Source organism: Salvia miltiorrhiza, chromosome 7, assembly GCF_028751815.1.
Source record: "Salvia miltiorrhiza cultivar Shanhuang (shh) chromosome 7, IMPLAD_Smil_shh, whole genome shotgun sequence".
Lineage (NCBI taxonomy): Eukaryota > Viridiplantae > Streptophyta > Magnoliopsida > Lamiales > Lamiaceae > Salvia > Salvia miltiorrhiza.
Window position 1 is genome coordinate 57,750,571 of NC_080393.1, and position 18,449 is coordinate 57,769,019.

Genomic DNA, 18,449 nt, shown 5'->3' on the forward strand with positions numbered 1-18,449 from the left:
AGTGGTGTTATGTATGAGGGCACTCATACATAACGGTCATATACCGTTACCTATACTATGTATACATAACGGTAAATGAGATATACATAACACTTTAATTACCGTTCTATATAAATGTAATACATAACGGTAAAATCTGTTATAAAATGTATTTTTTCCATTATGTATTGTAACTATACATAACGGTTTTTTATATTTTACATAACGGTTAATTACCGTTTTCTTATGATAGCAAACATAACAATTTTTCACCGTTATAAAATTTATTTTTTCCGTTATAAAATATATTTCTTACGTATTGTGTGTAGTTGTTATACATAACGTTTTTTTGAATTTTACATAACGATCATTTCTGTTATCTTTTGTTATGAAACTTAACAGTTGTTTTTTTCACCTATTTTTATAATTTCCCAAATATAAATTATACAATAGCCTCAAACACAACAAATACTACAATCTAAAACATATATTATATAAATAATTAATCATCCAAACATTGTACTAAAATAAACATTGTAATAAAATTCTTATCCGAAGATAATCAAAATGCTAAGTACAATAGTTCTATCTAAAGTCAAAAGAAAACAAAAATAACATTTAAAAAAAAAAAAAAAACTACCATAAACCAATATGCCCATACAACACCTTACGAAACTAACTCTGTCCATGTCAACATCACTCAATAGATCCATGTACAGCAAGAGTACCTGAGATTGAGAGTCATTCACGATAGCTTTCAAGTTTCAACTAATAGCAAACATGAACAAACAAGCAGACAACATTATAATTTTATAATCCAGTTATGCCATCAATTTTGCTGTTGTAGGAAGAAACTTAGAACTTTTAACTCATATTAAAACACTAATAATTGATATCTTCAATAACTTACAAAGTAGGTGGATGTAAATAGACTTACTTAGGAGATTCTTGTACAGAAGGTTTTTATATCTGCAATCATCAATTTTTGACACTCAAAACCAAATGTACCAAAAAAGAATGAGCAAGATTTTGAAGGCCAATGTCGATCCATACCTAGCAACAAAATTGTCTGAGATTGAACCATAGCTTAATTGTGTGTCATAACACGAAAGCATAAATCCCACATGCCCATTCTGCACATCAAAAAATTACAAAAATCAGAAAAATGTTTACATCAAGAAAATTCCATACATAAGTTTTGAAAAATTACCCAATTTACCTCTCTGTTGAAAACCTGAGCTGGAAACCAGAATTTTCCACTTTCAAGAGCGAGATAGCAAGACATGAGTGAGTTATGTGGTAAAGAAGTATTTTTTTTATCCTTCATCTCTGATTTAGACCTAGACCTGAAAAGGGTTGAGAAGGGCAAGAATTTGCTTATTTTTTTAGTGAAATGCAAGAATTGAAGAGCCCTCTGTGAAGGAATCTGAGATTGCCATTCTCTGTAAGCAACATCACCAATGGCTTCACCCCATTTCCGTTTCAAGAGCTTCTGCCATAGATGGTCACTTGTGCACCTCCTAAACAAGCCTTTTTATCAGCAAGAATCTCCTTAACAAGCCTATTATGCAAGAATCTCTTAAACAAACCTTCTATACAAGAATCTCCTAAACAAGCTTATTATGGAAGAATCTCCTAGGTATGTCTATTATGTATACAAGAATCTCCAAATAGAATTTTAGTTGTTACACCCAAATAACATACTAATTAGTTTAGATTACATCGGGGGTACTGGAATAATAGTAATTCAACATTGAAACCATTTGTAATGCTTAACATATTGCTAGTCTAGATTACAAGTATGACAAGTCAATTATGACACAAAACCAGCTAGAGTAAACTTATTTAGTCTTCTTAAGAAAACAAATCCGACAAACCTGGTTTCACAAAATCTGATAATCCAAAATCTATGGCCTTCAATGTTGAGTCTTCTTCTTTGGATGTAAACAAGAAATTCTGATCAAGAGGCATGCAACAGTTAAATAATAATACTATAAATAATATCAGCAAATCAAACTGTTTCTTGACACACTAATTCGTGCTTTAACTAACACAAGACAAGGTGACTTAGGCTTCTAATAAACCATTTGTAACTCAAGACACGCCGTAGAAGCTCCTACCTCAGGTTTAAGATCCCGATGTACCACACCCTGGAGATGGCAGAACGAAACAACATTCAGTATTTGTATCATCACTAATTTCGCATCGTCTTCTGTATACTAGCCACCCCTGAACACATTAGGAAACATAAGCTATTATAGATTAGTTATGCATCTCACGTGACTATTCAAGCTTAAAATATCGAAAGATACAGGTTATCACCCTCTCAAAACACAAGAAAACAAAATCATACCGAAAAACCCCAAATTGATATACCTCGAAAGTATTTTGTCTAAAAGTTTGCCTCATTCGCATAGTCTGAGAAATGAAGTCAGAATCAATGGTTAGAAACTCAAGATCATGCCAATTTGTACAGATTATAAGCAAAAAAGGAGTTGGATCATAAGAGAACAATTCAAGAACAAAAAGGCAAGCAATGCATAACTTACTCCATGACTACATAAACATTGTCATGATCTTCATAAGCATCATAAAATTGGATGAGATTGGTGTGGCCTGTCAAAGCTCTCAATATCTTCACTTCCTTCCTTACATCTTCAATAGCTATAGCATTTGTCATCTAGTAACACAAACAGCGACCATAATCAGACAAAAACACATCGGAAAAAAGATCAATAACACTATCATAAAAGTCTCCGACAGATTGAACGGCAAGCAAGATCTGGACATTTATGTTTCAATGAGCATTTTTTTTGTCTCTATATTAGCAACCTACATAAAAAGAATCACATCATTCTCATGCTTGAATCTTAGTAATGAAAAAGCCATACAGTCAGTACTACCTGCACGTTTCCGTGAGGGTCTCTTTCCAGTAGCAATTGTGCCTGAATTGCTTGTGGTACAAGTTCAAAAAGCTGGAGAGATTGGCTACTGAGTTTCTTCTTCCACATTCCACTTTCATTGATAACATCAAAAATTAAGCAAATTCAGCCACTGCCACTAAGGCCTAATTCAACAAATAAATCAAGCCACAAATTTATATTTTCCAAAAACAGCAAGCTCAATTCAGCCATTACAAAACAAGGTTTGTTAACATTTTCTTTATAAAATGAATGATGCATCACAATTCACAAACTCAATTCAGCCATTACTCGAAATTTTCTGTTTCTACTTTTTCGAACATAGCCAGGTTGCCAGGTATGAGAACTTCAACAAGCTCCAATAAATCAGCAAAAACATATTTTCTGTTTTATGTGGGCAAACTCAAATAAATCAGCAAACTTAACCAATCAAAAACAACAAACTAGTCTAAATACTTACATTTTCTATTTTTCGAACATAGCCAGGTATGAGAACTCCAAAATTAAACAAACAAGGAAGAGAAATAGAGGACTCACCGAGGCTGGAGCGACGGCGAGGCAGCTTGGGCGACGTCGAGGGTCGGCTGGGCCTAGGCGACGGTGTCGCGACGCGGCTGGGAGCCTGGGACCTGGGGAGCGAGGAGGGGAGGGGAGGCGCGGAGGGCGGCTCGGCGCAGAGAAGCAGCATCGGCAGAGGGTGGCGAGTCTGCGACTGCGAGCGAGGATGTGAGGGAGGGGAGGCGCAGAGGGCGGCACCGGCAGGGGCCTCGGGGCGGCGGGTGTGGGTGGGGAATGGGGGATGAATGGCAGAATGGGTGGGAGCGGCGGGAAGTCTTAGGGGAGAACCAGAAACGCTAGGTCTAAATTCTAAATTTAGTTTGGAAAAATTGAAAAAAAAAATTTAGAAAAAAAAAAACTCATAGATAACAGTAGGGAATAACGGTTGGAACTACCGTTATAAATCACGCTTATATATAACGGTATTCTTAACACTCAAACAACCGTTGTTGTATAGATGCTCATACATAACGAATGGGTTAACGGTTCAGTAATACCGTTATATATATCACTAATAGATAACGCTAATGCGTAACGGTTAATTTGATACTGTTATAAATACATTTGGATAACAGTACATACATAACAGAGCTTTGTAAAACCGTTATGTATTATTAAAAGTGCGCTCATACATAACGGTTTTTGACCAAAACCGTTATGTATGAACCGTTATCCCTATTTTGGTTTTTAGTAGTGTAGAGTACTTAAAGCCACAATCAAGTAGATGAAGTTTGAGCTTTTCATACCAAGCTCTAGGTGCCTGCTTCAAGCCATATAAGGATTTGTTGAGCTTGCATACATGATGAGAATCGTAAAGTTGAGGCACTCAAATATTCTCATTTGTGAGAAGTTTTCATTTCGATGACAATGAAGGAGGAGATGTTGAACACCAAGATGTAGGAATAGCGTGTCCCCAGCCGTCAAAATACACATACTAATAAAATAAGATATTTATATTTGTAACCTTTGTAATTATCATAATAAATGCATATGTACAACTAATTATTATACTCATACAAGTATTAAATAAAGATAAAATAGGAAGAATGTCATAATTATACTCTCAAATTTTGAAATGAGACACTTATTAAGAAACAAGAAAATTTGTAAAATAGAACACTTAAAAAAAACGGAGGGAGTAACTTTTATCAGAAATTAATCAAAGGGAGTCTCAAGCGTGATCGATTGAGCTCGGGAGTTTCGTGTTCTCTTCTAACGTGATAGTAATACGAGGCGTATTAGATGTAGAGGTCTTTATATAGTATAGTTGTGCCTTCGTGCCATCTACGTAGTGACTTATTTAATTACATACTAGTATATAAATACATTTTGTAATTCAAAAAAAAAAAAAAAAAAAGAGGAGCAGACAACCAATCCGATATACTAATATTTATTTTATTTTATTAGCAATTTAGTCTACTTCTACAAACCTCTTTAAAATAATACTCTAAATTAATAAATTCTATAAACTGGTAAATGATTTCATATTTACTGATCATAAATTTGCGTGCCATCAAATTTAAGGCCCGTAGAATTGTTGGTTATAGATAGTGACCACTCAACTTTTTTTCTCGATCGAATTTATTTTTCCTGTCGAGCTATTTTAGGTTTTGCATAAATTAAACCGTATACAATTCAAGAGTCCCATCACGTGTGGTTGCATCTAACTTTCCATTTTAGAGTCTAGCACGTTGCTAGTCACCAAAACCAAAAGTCTTTGTAAAACAATGTTCTCTTATTTAGAGCATGAGTAACGGTATACTCGATGCCTTACTCGAACTCGAGTATTGCACTCGAGTAGGCGTTGCAAGTGAGTGCTACTCGAGTTATCGAGTATGCACGAGTAATTTTTTTTTTTTAATTCTCTTCTCCTCTTTAAAAATTTCTCTCTCATCTTTAAAAACTAAAAAAATCAAGTAGGCTATCAAGGAACCCCAATGCAGCACTACCTACTCAATAACACAACCACTATCAAGTAAGCTATCAAGGAACCCCATTGCGGATGCTCTTATACGAGTGGAGATGACATGTGTCCGCACATAAAATTGAATTATTTTAATGAATATTTTTTATGTGCGTAAATTTATATTTTATTTTATAATATTATCTCCGTCCACTGAAAATGGGGCATATTGTTTGGGAACGAGTTTTAATAAAATGAACTTTAGTAAAATGAACGGTTTCTGGAGAAAAAGAGTCCCACCATTATTTGAAATGAGTGGTTGATATTGAAATAAAGTTGGTTTTTTTTGCAAATAAGAGATATTTATAAAGATAAAATATAAAGAAAAGTGGTGGGACCATGTTCTAGAAGGGAAAGTGCAAAAATGGGGCACATTGTTTGGGCACGGGTTTTAATAAAATGAACGGTTTCTGGAGAAAAAGAGTCCCACCATTATTTGAAATGAGTGGTTGATATTATAATAAAGTTGGCTTTTTTTTTGCAAATAAGAGGTATTTATAAAGATAAAATATAAGGAAAAGTGGTGGGACCATGTTCTAGAAGGGAAAGTGTCACAGCCCGACCTAAGCTAACAACAGTTAAGCCGGGGAAAATGTGACTGGGGAAATGGAAAAAGAAAATGGAAAATAAAAGAGGTTTCAATAAAAATAATCATCTTGCTTAAACAATAATTTACCTAAATATTTGGTAATCATAAACAATCTTTTCTAAAACTCAAAGCAGACAACTCACAATACATAACGACAAGTTGTCAAATTTTCAAGTGACATAATTCTCAAAGCTATTGTTTTAAAATCTGTACAACACATCAATAAAGTAAAATACACTAAGTGTTGCAGCGGAATAACTTAAGTGGATTACATGTATGAAGACATGAAATCCTGAGCCTAATTTAATACTTATACTTCAAAAGCTTTGCTCTGCTCGCCTCCATCTGCATCACAGCTTAACCTGCACATTTAGAAACATATGCAGGGCTGAGTACTAAAAAGGTACTCAATGGTCACATGCCGAAATAACTTTAAAGTTTGCTCTTAGAGCTATATATTGAACTTGCCATCTCAAGCATCACACAGGAGTTTTATTTAAAAATAACCTGTGCACGCCAAAACTGTAAAACTTCTATATATATATATATATATCATCATAACATCATATACGTCTGCAGACAATTAACATGTATGTACCATAACTACGCATCATGTAACCTTGTGTTGAGAAGTAGGCCTCCTTCTCAAACACAGTGATCGGCCCGAAGGCTCCCGATCACAGTGACCGGCCAACCCGCTCGATGGCTCACGGTCACAACTATGTGCACAAACCCTTACTGACATCTCGCTTCAGCATAGGGCCGATATCGTCTATCTCTCGTAGATGGTAACATACAAGCTCATAAAAGTTTTGGCAAGTCAATAACTTTAATATAACATCATTCATATAATAAAACATAATTAAATAGTGTGCACTTCACATTTTGAGTTTAGAAAGCCCACCTGATACGCTTAACGGTGTAGGAACTCTTGCTCACTTATCTATCATTGCTACTGTCACCTTCATAATAGCAAGATTCTAAAATAAGATTGGATAACTAGATAAGAAGAATTAGCTATAAATAACATCCCAATAAACTGCTAGGGTTGCATCAACTAAACTAACCAATATACTAACTCTATGAACTTTAAGAAAGTATAAACTAATATTCCTATCTTATAGGAATTCCTCTACTTGAGAAAGTTTAGAAGTAAACAAATCCATTCCATAGAGATCAGTTTACAACTAATCATACATGTAAAACACAAAATTCTGAAGTAATTAATCATATAAGTATAATTATGTCCATCACTATCATATCAACAAGCTTTAGTAATCAATAATCCTCAATAGGTAATTAGAACAATAAAACCTCAATTCAAGTTTAGTAGTGTAGGATCTCAATTAACTACCAATCACAAGTTTAATCAAGACACATACACATTTGAATCCTAACTTTGGAAAATCATATAAAATCAATCACTTTAAGGAAAAATACGAGCTTTACCTTTTTAGAAAGCTATTAACGTCTATATTTCTCTGAAATTTACAAAAACACAATATCTCAAGTGTATAAGAAGTTATATGACCAAAGACAGAATCTGCAACTGAATTCTGCTGCTCTGTGCAGTACATTTCAGAAAATAATTTGACATGTCTATTGGTCTCGGATTTAGCTGAAATTTTGCAGAGAACGACTACACATGATGAAGTTATTACAGTAAAAATTTCAAGTTATTTAGACTACGAGAACACCATCAGAAGCACCTCGAAACATACTGCCCTGTCAAGCCGAAAACTGACAGCAAAGCCCCTTTGTTTCAACTTAACATATAATTCATACGTTTGCCAAATACAAACCATAGGAACTCAATTACATCATCTTACTACACATTAGCTTGCTTTAGCTTGAAATTTAACTCATGTTTAACTCATCAACATATAACAAGCATGCTTGATATCCTCCAATTATTATCATATAATCTCATTTTACAATTCAAGGAGTACAATTACACAAGCATCAAACATGATGCTAGCTTATTCCAAGAACTCCCAAATTCACTTAAACTAAACTATTAGGGAATCATGTTTTCTTGTGAATAAATACCCAAATACATCGTCTTCATATACCCAACAGAACACAAGATCAGTTATATAGAAATGCTGGATAAAGAGATAAATAGCATAATCGATTTACTTCCTATAAAATCAACAGACTATGATTACCACACTTCTTAATGCATGCCCAGTCGCATAGAAATGCAGAGGATCTGTACTTAATGTATCCATATTATCTATACAAAACTCTTAAATACACACAGCTTCATTTATAGGAAATTCGGATATGCAAACTTTGTTAAAGAAATTGGCAACCCTATGTTTCATATCACTTATGAACAAGCAAGGAGAACCACAACTCCACTAGGGTTAACTAGTACACCACAACATCATTCGAATTTATCCCATAGAAGAGAAATAGGAAAATAGGAAAAGGGCTTAGCTTTTAGGTAATTAAGGAAAGGCAGCGGTCCCTGTTCCATCGGTGTGAGCTGTGGATCGACGCCGAGCGACGAGAAGGTGGGAATTGCCAGGAATAGCGGCGGCGTAACCTTCGCTGCTAGAATCCAGAACACGGCGATGGCGATTAACGAGGAAGTGCAGCTAGGGCTCAGCTTAGAAGAAGACCCCACCCTCCCTTGGGGTTGTAAAGAGAGAGAACCGAGGAGGGAGTAACGCTGGCGCGTCGATTCCCGGCCAAGAAAGACGCAGCGTCATGGAACCAGAGCAACGGCAACTTCCGCTTTGCCGGGAGAGATGAGACGTCGCGGCACGTCGAGCAAGCTCCGAGCAGTGGCGTTATTGGATAACCTCTTGTATAATTGGAGTGCCTCTTGAAATCAAAGGAAATAAAAAAAAACAAACTAAGGGTTTTGCAGAGGAAAGGGGACGACTTGGTTGGAAGATAAGGAGGAGAAAATCTTCCTTCATAAGCTAACCTTGTAAATATCCCTTCACTATATAATACTAAACAAATAGCAGATAATGCAATACTCTATTTATATCAAATTCATAATAGAATCAAGTTGATAGAATTTAAACCCATCAACTCAAACGTAAATTGTGATAAAATCCCAAATAAATTTTCACTTAATACTAAAATGAGATTTTCATTCCTAATACTAGAAAATGAATCTGTTAATATAAAATTCTTGCTATTAAAAACATAATCTCAATAATTAAGAAATAATAATAAATCTCAATCTCATGGTTCAAAAATAAATCATCAATATTAAAATAAGAAAGCTCTTAGATAAATAATTAAATAACATCCATCACTTCAATTAGTCGAGCAATAAGTCGACTAATAAAATCTCGTATTTATCACCATTCTCATCTCCAAAAGAAAATAAAATAATCCCTTTAACTAGGAATTATAAACTTGCTTCCAAAAATAAAATTAATAAAAGATGCAAGAACACTTAATTATTCAAATTATGCAATCACTGAATTAAAAGCTCAGGGTATAATAATAATAATATCTCATCTCAGTGATTCTACTTCTCTTTCTTCTTTTAGATAATAGAAAATAGAAAATAATATTAATAATATATATATACTGTAGTCAAAATGCTGGGTGTTACATCCTCTCCCCCTTAAATAAATTTCGTCCTCGAAATTTGAAGTGTATGTCGCTCTTCAGGTTCCTTGAGCAGTTGTCGAATTTGTCGGATAAGCGTAATCATTTCTTCAAGTGCATCAGGTGCTATCACTTTCTTTCACCCACTTTGTGTCAATAAAGTGGAGATCGGTATTTCTTCCCACAAAGAGCTCCATATGATGCCATATCAACTGTTACTCGAAAACAAATATTGTAGGCAAAATCAATGAGTAGCAAAGCTTTTTCCCAATTCAATCTTGTGCATAATGCAGCTTCTGAGTACGCGTGATGCACCTTGAGATGGCCGTCTCCTGCCATGTTGGCGGGGAATTCGCTCCTTTTGAAAAGTCATTTTTGAAATGCGAGTTTTGGAACCCGAAATCACTCACGATTGCTAATGTTCCCACCGCTAAAGCAGCCACTTCTTCGCTCTAGTACAATAGTCTATATCATAGCTTCCAATGACTAAATAGTTCGTTCAGATTGCCCATCTATTTGTGGATGCATGAAAGGCTATTTTAAAATTTGGCTGAATTCCCAAAGTTGGAAGACCATATGAAATCGGTCCTGTGTATCAAAAATAGATGTGGTTGAGCATTGTTGCAAAGTGAAAGAATTATTGTTAATGGGTCATGAAAACTTAACCGCAAGAAATGAATTGCTCAACACAACTTGGAGCTAGCAACAATAGTATTCTGAAACGAGATGTGGAATTGATACACCTCATAAAAGTTTAAAACACTTATCCGAGCATAAAGATCTAAGTATAAGGCAAAGAATATAGCTCGAATTAATAAGGGACTATGATTGTAGAATAAATTATCACCCACAGAAAGCCAAAACAATAGTTGATGCTTTGAGTAGGAAAATCAACTTAGGATTTCTCCTTACCCATGAAGAAAAATTCATCGAGGTTTGAAAAGGTTGAATTTAGAAGTGGTTCTACCACCGCAAACCAGAGAAGCAGTAATTGCAATGTTAACAATAACTCATGATTTGAGAATCAAAATCCTTACAGTAACAAGAGAAGATGAAAGTTAGAAAAATTACGGGTAAGGAATAGAAGAGATTGATAATTACCAAGAAGCTCGGGGTAAAGCTATCTTGTTTGAGAAAAGATTATGTATACTCAACAAAGAATAGTTGAGAAATGAAATCATAAGTAAAGCTTATGTATGCTAGATACTGCATACCCAGGAAACACAAAAATATATCAAGTTCTCAAACAAAACTTTTGGTGGAAAGAAATGGAATTGAAATATAGCTTTAGTTGTAGAAAAATGTTTGGCTTGCCAACAAGTAAAGGTGCTACCCCGAAAACCTTATGAGAAGTTACAACTATTATCTATGGAATGTCTCCATGCATGTCTCGACTGCACCGTTGACGTTGCCGTTCAGGTTGAGCGAGAACAGAGGCGAGAGATCTTTCTGCACCACGACGTCATCATCGAGAAACACCATCTTCTTCAGAGCAGGAAAGACTTCAGGAATGTAGAACCTGAGGTGATTGAGCATAGATAAGTATTTAGGGTTCCTGAACTTGATCGGAGTCCGATTGTCGCCGCCGCTGCCGGAGAAGTAGTAGCTCTGGGTTTCGGAGTCTTGGAGCTGTTTGAGAACAGGAACGTAGGACGCGTTCAGCCAGCTGAAGTCTTCGATCTTCTGAACATCAACCGTCACTCCTCCGAAAGTATTCATGGTGAACCAGGCCTTCATTGCTGCGTAATTGACTTCATCGGTCACAAGGTGGAAGACGACCTCCTCGGGATTGTTGGAATTCAAAGATGTAGAATTCACGACGACTGAAGCCGCAATGATGTTGTCGGAGAAGACGCAAAAATGATACAAGCTGTTATCTTTGAGCTTCAAAGCAGTTTGTCTGTTCTCTTTGAGCTTCCTCTGCAAATTTGCATTCCTAAACCATTGACCGGTTAGTCGAACACCGAGACAATACAGACTCTTCAGGACTTCTTCAGCTGCTATTTGCCCATACTTTGCACTCTTCTCGTTGATCGAGCTCATTTGTTCTTCGAGACCTTGTATCTTGGCCTTCAGTCTCATGATCATATTCAGCTACGGTCTTCTTTCCTTGCTTTAAATTGCTAAATTTCGTCTTATTTTTACTAACGATAGCTTCTGGAAACAAATTCTTCAAAAATACCTCTGTGAACTAGCCCCAAAAATGATTATCTAATCGCCGAGAATATATATCTTCTGCTTCACCATCCACTACTAATAATTAGTCGATCCTTGGAGTTGAAATAACATACAAAGAGGGCATTCTTGATCATTGCATCTAAGAAAGCGAGACCCACGAAACTCTACTATAAATAAGGGAACTCTAACGATGAATAACTTCCGCAATTCTTCTTTCAAGTTGATGGGAAGGAGAAGGTCTCTAAATTAGCCTCATGGCAGATGACTGATTTTCATTTCCTCTTTGAGACATCATGTCGAGTAAATACATAATATCCCCAAAATTAAGCTTTCATCACATCAATAAGGTCAAACTACTACTTAACTATAAATCAACTAAGTTATAAAACTCATACACAAAAATTCAACCATCTAAGCAATTAAAGCTCAACGGCCTAGTAAATGACTACTTTGATCATTTCATATCATGGGAAAATTTGCCTCAATGAGTTCTCATACGAAAGATAGGAATATATGTTGCAAAAAGCTCTTAGTACTAATGTGGTGCCCTAACTGTATAACATCACTACTAGTACTAGGTTACATCGCGACTGATATACGTCATTATTGTATCATCAAACTTTCTATATCTCCATCCACATATCAAAACACAAATATTAAAATATGAATAACACTTTTATCCATTCAAATCTCAAAAGTTCGTATAGGCAGAGGATACTCATAAATAACTCATGTTGTCCATGCTCATTTTAAAATATATAAGTTTCCATCATACTAATACTTGCAAAACTGCAACTCATATCTCAAACTTGTTTAAAAATGTAACATGCTACTTCAAAACTCTGAAAATCCGTACCTGGCTAAGTTGGATGAGATGGAGAGCAGAGCTTTTACTATATTACTCACACTAGTCCAAAGATTCAAATTTAGACTAGACTCAAAGGAATATTTAGGCTCAGAGCAAACGACCTGCTCTGATACCACTCTGTCACAGCCCGACCTAAGCTAACAACAGTTAAGCCGGGGAAAATGTGACTGGGGAAATGGAAAAAGAAAATGGAAAATAAAAGAGGTTTCAATAAAAATAATCATCTTGCTTAAACAATAATTTACCTAAATATTTGGTAATCATAAACAATCTTTTCTAAAACTCAAAGCAGACAACTCACAATACATAACGACAAGTTGTCAAATTTTCAAGTGACATAATTCTCAAAGCTATTGTTTTAAAATCTGTACAACACATCAATAAAGTAAAATACACTAAGTGTTGCAGCGGAATAACTTAAGTGGATTACATGTATGAAGACATGAAATCCTGAGCCTAATTTAATACTTATACTTCAAAAGCTTTGCTCTGCTCGCCTCCATCTGCATCACAGCTTAACCTGCACATTTAGAAACATATGCAGGGCTGAGTACTAAAAAGGTACTCAATGGTCACATGCCGAAATAACTTTAAAGTTTGCTCTTAGAGCTATATATTGAACTTGCCATCTCAAGCATCACACAGGAGTTTTATTTAAAAATAACCTGTGCACGCCAAAACTGTAAAACTTCTATATATATATATATATATCATCATAACATCATATACGTCCGCAGACAATTAACATGTATGTACCATAACTACGCATCATGTAACCTTGTGTTGAGAAGTAGGCCTCCTTCTCAAACACAGTGATCGGCCCGAAGGCTCCCGATCACAGTGACCGGCCAACCCGCTCGATGGCTCACGGTCACAACTATGTGCACAAACCCTTACTGACATCTCGCTTCAGCATAGGGCCGATATCGTCTATCTCTCGTAGATGGTAACATACAAGCTCATAAAAGTTTTGGCAAGTCAATAACTTTAATATAACATCATTCATATAATAAAACATAATTAAATAGTGTGCACTTCACATTTTGAGTTTAGAAAGCCCACCTGATACGCTTAACGGTGTAGGAACTCTTGCTCACTTATCTATCATTGCTACTGTCACCTTCATAATAGCAAGATTCTAAAATAAGATTGGATAACTAGATAAGAAGAATTAGCTATAAATAACATCCCAATAAACTGCTAGGGTTGCATCAACTAAACTAACCAATATACTAACTCTATGAACTTTAAGAAAGTATAAACTAATATTCCTATCTTATAGGAATTCCTCTACTTGAGAAAGTTTAGAAGTAAACAAATCCATTCCATAGAGATCAGTTTACAACTAATCATACATGTAAAACACAAAATTCTGAAGTAATTAATCATATAAGTATAATTATGTCCATCACTATCATATCAACAAGCTTTAGTAATCAATAATCCTCAATAGGTAATTAGAACAATAAAACCTCAATTCAAGTTTAGTAGTGTAGGATCTCAATTAACTACCAATCACAAGTTTAATCAAGACACATACACATTTGAATCCTAACTTTGGAAAATCATATAAAATCAATCACTTTAAGGAAAAATACGAGCTTTACCTTTTTAGAAAGCTATTAACGTCTATATTTCTCTGAAATTTACAAAAACACAATATCTCAAGTGTATAAGAAGTTATATGACCAAAGACAGAATCTGCAACTGAATTCTGCTGCTCTGTGCAGTACATTTCAGAAAATAATTTGACATGTCTATTGGTCTCGGATTTAGCTGAAATTTTGCAGAGAACGACTACACATGATGAAGTTATTACAGTAAAAATTTCAAGTTATTTAGACTACGAGAACACCATCAGAAGCACCTCGAAACATACTGCCCTGTCAAGCCGAAAACTGACAGCAAAGCCCCTTTGTTTCAACTTAACATATAATTCATACGTTTGCCAAATACAAACCATAGGAACTCAATTACATCATCTTACTACACATTAGCTTGCTTTAGCTTGAAATTTAACTCATGTTTAACTCATCAACATATAACAAGCATGCTTGATATCCTCCAATTATTATCATATAATCTCATTTTACAATTCAAGGAGTACAATTACACAAGCATCAAACATGATGCTAGCTTATTCCAAGAACTCCCAAATTCACTTAAACTAAACTATTAGGGAATCATGTTTTCTTGTGAATAAATACCCAAATACATCGTCTTCATATACCCAACAGAACACAAGATCAGTTATATAGAAATGCTGGATAAAGAGATAAATAGCATAATCGATTTACTTCCTATAAAATCAACAGACTATGATTACCACACTTCTTAATGCATGCCCAGTCGCATAGAAATGCAGAGGATCTGTACTTAATGTATCCATATTATCTATACAAAACTCTTAAATACACACAGCTTCATTTATAGGAAATTCGGATATGCAAACTTTGTTAAAGAAATTGGCAACCCTATGTTTCATATCACTTATGAACAAGCAAGGAGAACCACAACTCCACTAGGGTTAACTAGTACACCACAACATCATTCGAATTTATCCCATAGAAGAGAAATAGGAAAATAGGAAAAGGGCTTAGCTTTTAGGTAATTAAGGAAAGGCAGCGGTCCCTGTTCCATCGGTGTGAGCTGTGGATCGACGCCGAGCGACGAGAAGGTGGGAATTGCCAGGAATAGCGGCGGCGTAACCTTCGCTGCTAGAATCCAGAACACGGCGATGGCGATTAACGAGGAAGTGCAGCTAGGGCTCAGCTTAGAAGAAGACCCCACCCTCCCTTGGGGTTGTAAAGAGAGAGAACCGAGGAGGGAGTAACGCTGGCGCGTCGATTCCCGGCCAAGAAAGACGCAGCGTCATGGAACCAGAGCAACGGCAACTTCCGCTTTGCCGGGAGAGATGAGACGTCGCGGCACGTCGAGCAAGCTCCGAGCAGTGGCGTTATTGGATAACCTCTTGTATAATTGGAGTGCCTCTTGAAATCAAAGGAAATAAAAAAAAACAAACTAAGGGTTTTGCAGAGGAAAGGGGACGACTTGGTTGGAAGATAAGGAGGAGAAAATCTTCCTTCATAAGCTAACCTTGTAAATATCCCTTCACTATATAATACTAAACAAATAGCAGATAATGCAATACTCTATTTATATCAAATTCATAATAGAATCAAGTTGATAGAATTTAAACCCATCAACTCAAACGTAAATTGTGATAAAATCCCAAATAAATTTTCACTTAATACTAAAATGAGATTTTCATTCCTAATACTAGAAAATGAATCTGTTAATATAAAATTCTTGCTATTAAAAACATAATCTCAATAATTAAGAAATAATAATAAATCTCAATCTCATGGTTCAAAAATAAATCATCAATATTAAAATAAGAAAGCTCTTAGATAAATAATTAAATAACATCCATCACTTCAATTAGTCGAGCAATAAGTCGACTAATAAAATCTCGTATTTATCACCATTCTCATCTCCAAAAGAAAATAAAATAATCCCTTTAACTAGGAATTATAAACTTGCTTCCAAAAATAAAATTAATAAAAGATGCAAGAACACTTAATTATTCAAATTATGCAATCACTGAATTAAAAGCTCAGGGTATAATAATAATAATATCTCATCTCAGTGATTCTACTTCTCTTTCTTCTTTTAGATAATAGAAAATAGAAAATAATATTAATAATATATATATATACTGTAGTCAAAATGCTGGGTGTTACAGAAAGTGCACCCATTTTTTTGTGGACGCTAAATATAGTAATTGTGTCCCATTTTTTGTGAACGGATGGAGTAATATTAATTTATATTTTAATATATTTTTTGAACTAAATATTGGAATTTTTTTTGAAAGTATAATTCTATAGAACTCATAAAATTGATAAAAGAAAATCATGTAAATTTAGTATAAAAACTAATTTTAATAATTAAATATCACCTAATTTTTTCGTCATGTTTATTTATAGGTTTCATCTTTACATAATTAATTTAAATTTCGGCAATTATTGCAAATTAACTTAAACTTTTAATAAACCTATTAAGTAATCATTTGTATTGTAATTCTAAATTATTAAATTACATAATAAAGAATAATAACTTATATGGATGAAGAGTATTAATGGATACTACAATTTAAATAACTCTATTAAAATATAAAAGATAAATCATAATATATTAAATTATATAATTGGCCTTAAATTAAGTAAACTCTATAAATTAGTAAATGATTTCATATTTACTGATCATAAATTTGGGTGCCAGCAGAATTGTTGGTTATAGATATTAGATAGTGACCACTCAACTTTTATTTTTCCTGTCCAGCAACTTTTGATTTTGCATAAAACCGTACACAAATTTAAGAGTTCCATCACGTGTTGTTGCATTTATTTTTCCATTTTACTACCTCGATCTTTTATTAAATGTCCTATTTTACTATTTTCCTTGTTTCTTAATAAATGTCCCATTTTAAAATTTGAGAGTATAATTATGACATTCTTCCTATTTTATTCTTATTTAATACTTGTATGAATATAATAATTAATTATACATATGCATTTATTATGATAATTACTAAGATTACAAATGTAAATATCTTATTTTATTCGTATGCGTATTTTGACGGCTGGGGACACTTAATAAAAAATGGAGGGTGTAGAATGTAGCAACTGGCGTTGCTGACCAAGACCAAAAGTCTTTGTAAAACAATGTTCTCTTATTTATACTAGTGCAGATGACATGCTTGTAAATTTATAACGTTTATTTGTTTTCAAATTGGATGTCTTATCACCTCGTAACTAAAAAATATGCATGAGATGTTTTACGACTCGATATCTATATATAAAGAGAGCACAATATTTGGCAACTAATTGAAAAAACACAAAATTTGGATATTTATTAGTACATGTTAAGACTGGTGGATCAGATTCGGGTCGAATTCGGGTTTGCGCACGGATAGTACCATATGTGGATCTTCAATGCATTTAACCTTTCACTGGTTCATATTTTTCCTTTTCGTCACATGGAAATTATTATTTTTTATTTTGTATTGTTTATGATTTGTCCACGTCATATTTCCGGCATTCCACGTCAGGTTAAATTTGGGCACAATTTGAAATTGTGGGAATAAAGTTCGTGTATTTTTTGACAACATACAAAGTTTGTGGGAAAAACCAAAATGGGCCTAAAGTTCATGTACTTAGGAGCTAATAACCCTTCAAAATATGACACTTGTTTATGGATGGAGGAAGTTTAGACACAACTTTTTAGATTAAATTTGAAAACTTATAATCAAATTTTAATTCAACAAATCATCCAAATCCCTAAATTTGAAGCCCTAACTTTCTTCTCTAATTGTGAATCACAATTGTTGAGATGTTGATTAGTATGGATTATTAAATAATTATTATCTTTATTAGTAAAATTAAAATTAAAACAAAAAAGGAAGAAACAAGCGAAAAATCGACAAACACTCAGTTCTTGATTTGGTTATGTTAGTTTCTCTTAATTATTTCAATTCAATAGTTTCCTTAATAGTTTGAGTGATAAGACATGATAAAATAACTCAGTTTAGTTAAATATTGGATTTGCATGATTCAAGCGGTGATGATTATTCATCACCTCAAAGTTAGATTAATTATTTAACCATCTTAATCCATAATGCAAAATTTCAAACATATTTTTTAGCAATTTTGGAGGATTGTAAAAAAGAACCCTAATTTTTATTGTAAACTCTCTCAGAGAGGGCCCATCATTTTCAGGGCCCAAAATTTTTTATATCCTCTTATATATACTACT

The 18,449-nt window shown here is 34.2% G+C and overlaps 2 protein-coding genes and 1 long non-coding RNA gene across 5 annotated transcripts; all 3 read right to left on the minus strand.

Annotated features, from left to right (window-relative positions):
• Positions 1-451: 451 nt before the first annotated feature.
• On the minus strand, positions 452-1,819 carry LOC130995108 (F-box protein At2g32560-like). Of its 2 annotated transcripts, none has more exons than XM_057920257.1 (4): positions 1,199-1,819; positions 1,033-1,112; positions 917-948; positions 452-707 (listed from the first exon to the last, which is right to left on the minus strand). In XM_057920257.1, the coding sequence occupies exons 1-4, from the start codon at positions 1,304-1,306 to the stop codon at positions 676-678; spliced, it is 252 nt and encodes an 83-aa protein (XP_057776240.1). In that variant the 5' UTR covers positions 1,307-1,819; the 3' UTR covers positions 452-675. The 2 variants fall into 2 exon arrangements, with proteins under 2 accessions (XP_057776240.1, XP_057776239.1); XM_057920256.1 differs by having other exon boundaries at positions 1,190-1,819.
• A 17-nt stretch (positions 1,820-1,836) lies between these two features.
• LOC130995109 (uncharacterized) lies at positions 1,837-2,730 on the minus strand. 2 transcript variants are annotated; one of them, XR_009092053.1, is made up of 3 exons: positions 2,529-2,730; positions 2,100-2,397; positions 1,837-1,935 (listed from the first exon to the last, which is right to left on the minus strand). It is a non-coding gene; the product is annotated as an uncharacterized LOC130995109 (long non-coding RNA). The 2 variants fall into 2 exon arrangements; XR_009092052.1 differs by having other exon boundaries at positions 2,100-2,208; positions 2,333-2,730.
• A 3,311-nt stretch (positions 2,731-6,041) lies between these two features.
• Positions 6,042-15,967, minus strand: LOC130995110 (probable galacturonosyltransferase 10). Its single transcript, XM_057920258.1, has 3 exons — positions 13,698-15,967; positions 6,915-13,155; positions 6,042-6,372 (listed from the first exon to the last, which is right to left on the minus strand). Exon 2 carries the CDS (start codon positions 11,675-11,677, stop codon positions 10,952-10,954), a length of 726 nt encoding a protein of 241 aa, XP_057776241.1. The 5' UTR covers positions 11,678-13,155; positions 13,698-15,967; the 3' UTR covers positions 6,042-6,372; positions 6,915-10,951.
• Between the last annotated feature and the right edge of the window lie 2,482 nt (positions 15,968-18,449).

Bases quoted from the DNA above. Each gene is read 5' to 3' on its own strand.
- LOC130995108 (XM_057920256.1), bottom strand. From the start codon at position 1,306: ATGAAGGATAAAAAAAATACTTCTTTACCACATAACTCACTCATGTCT. The intron at 949-1,032 runs GTATGGATCGAC...TGATGATTGCAG, and splicing joins TCAGACAATTTTGTTGCTAG to ATATAAAAACCTTCTGTACA. The intron at 708-916 runs GTAAGTCTATTT...TCTCAATCTCAG, and splicing joins TCTGTACAAGAATCTCCTAA to GTACTCTTGCTGTACATGGA.
- LOC130995110 (XM_057920258.1), bottom strand. From the start codon at position 11,677: ATGATCATGAGACTGAAGGCCAAGATACAAGGTCTCGAAGAACAAATG.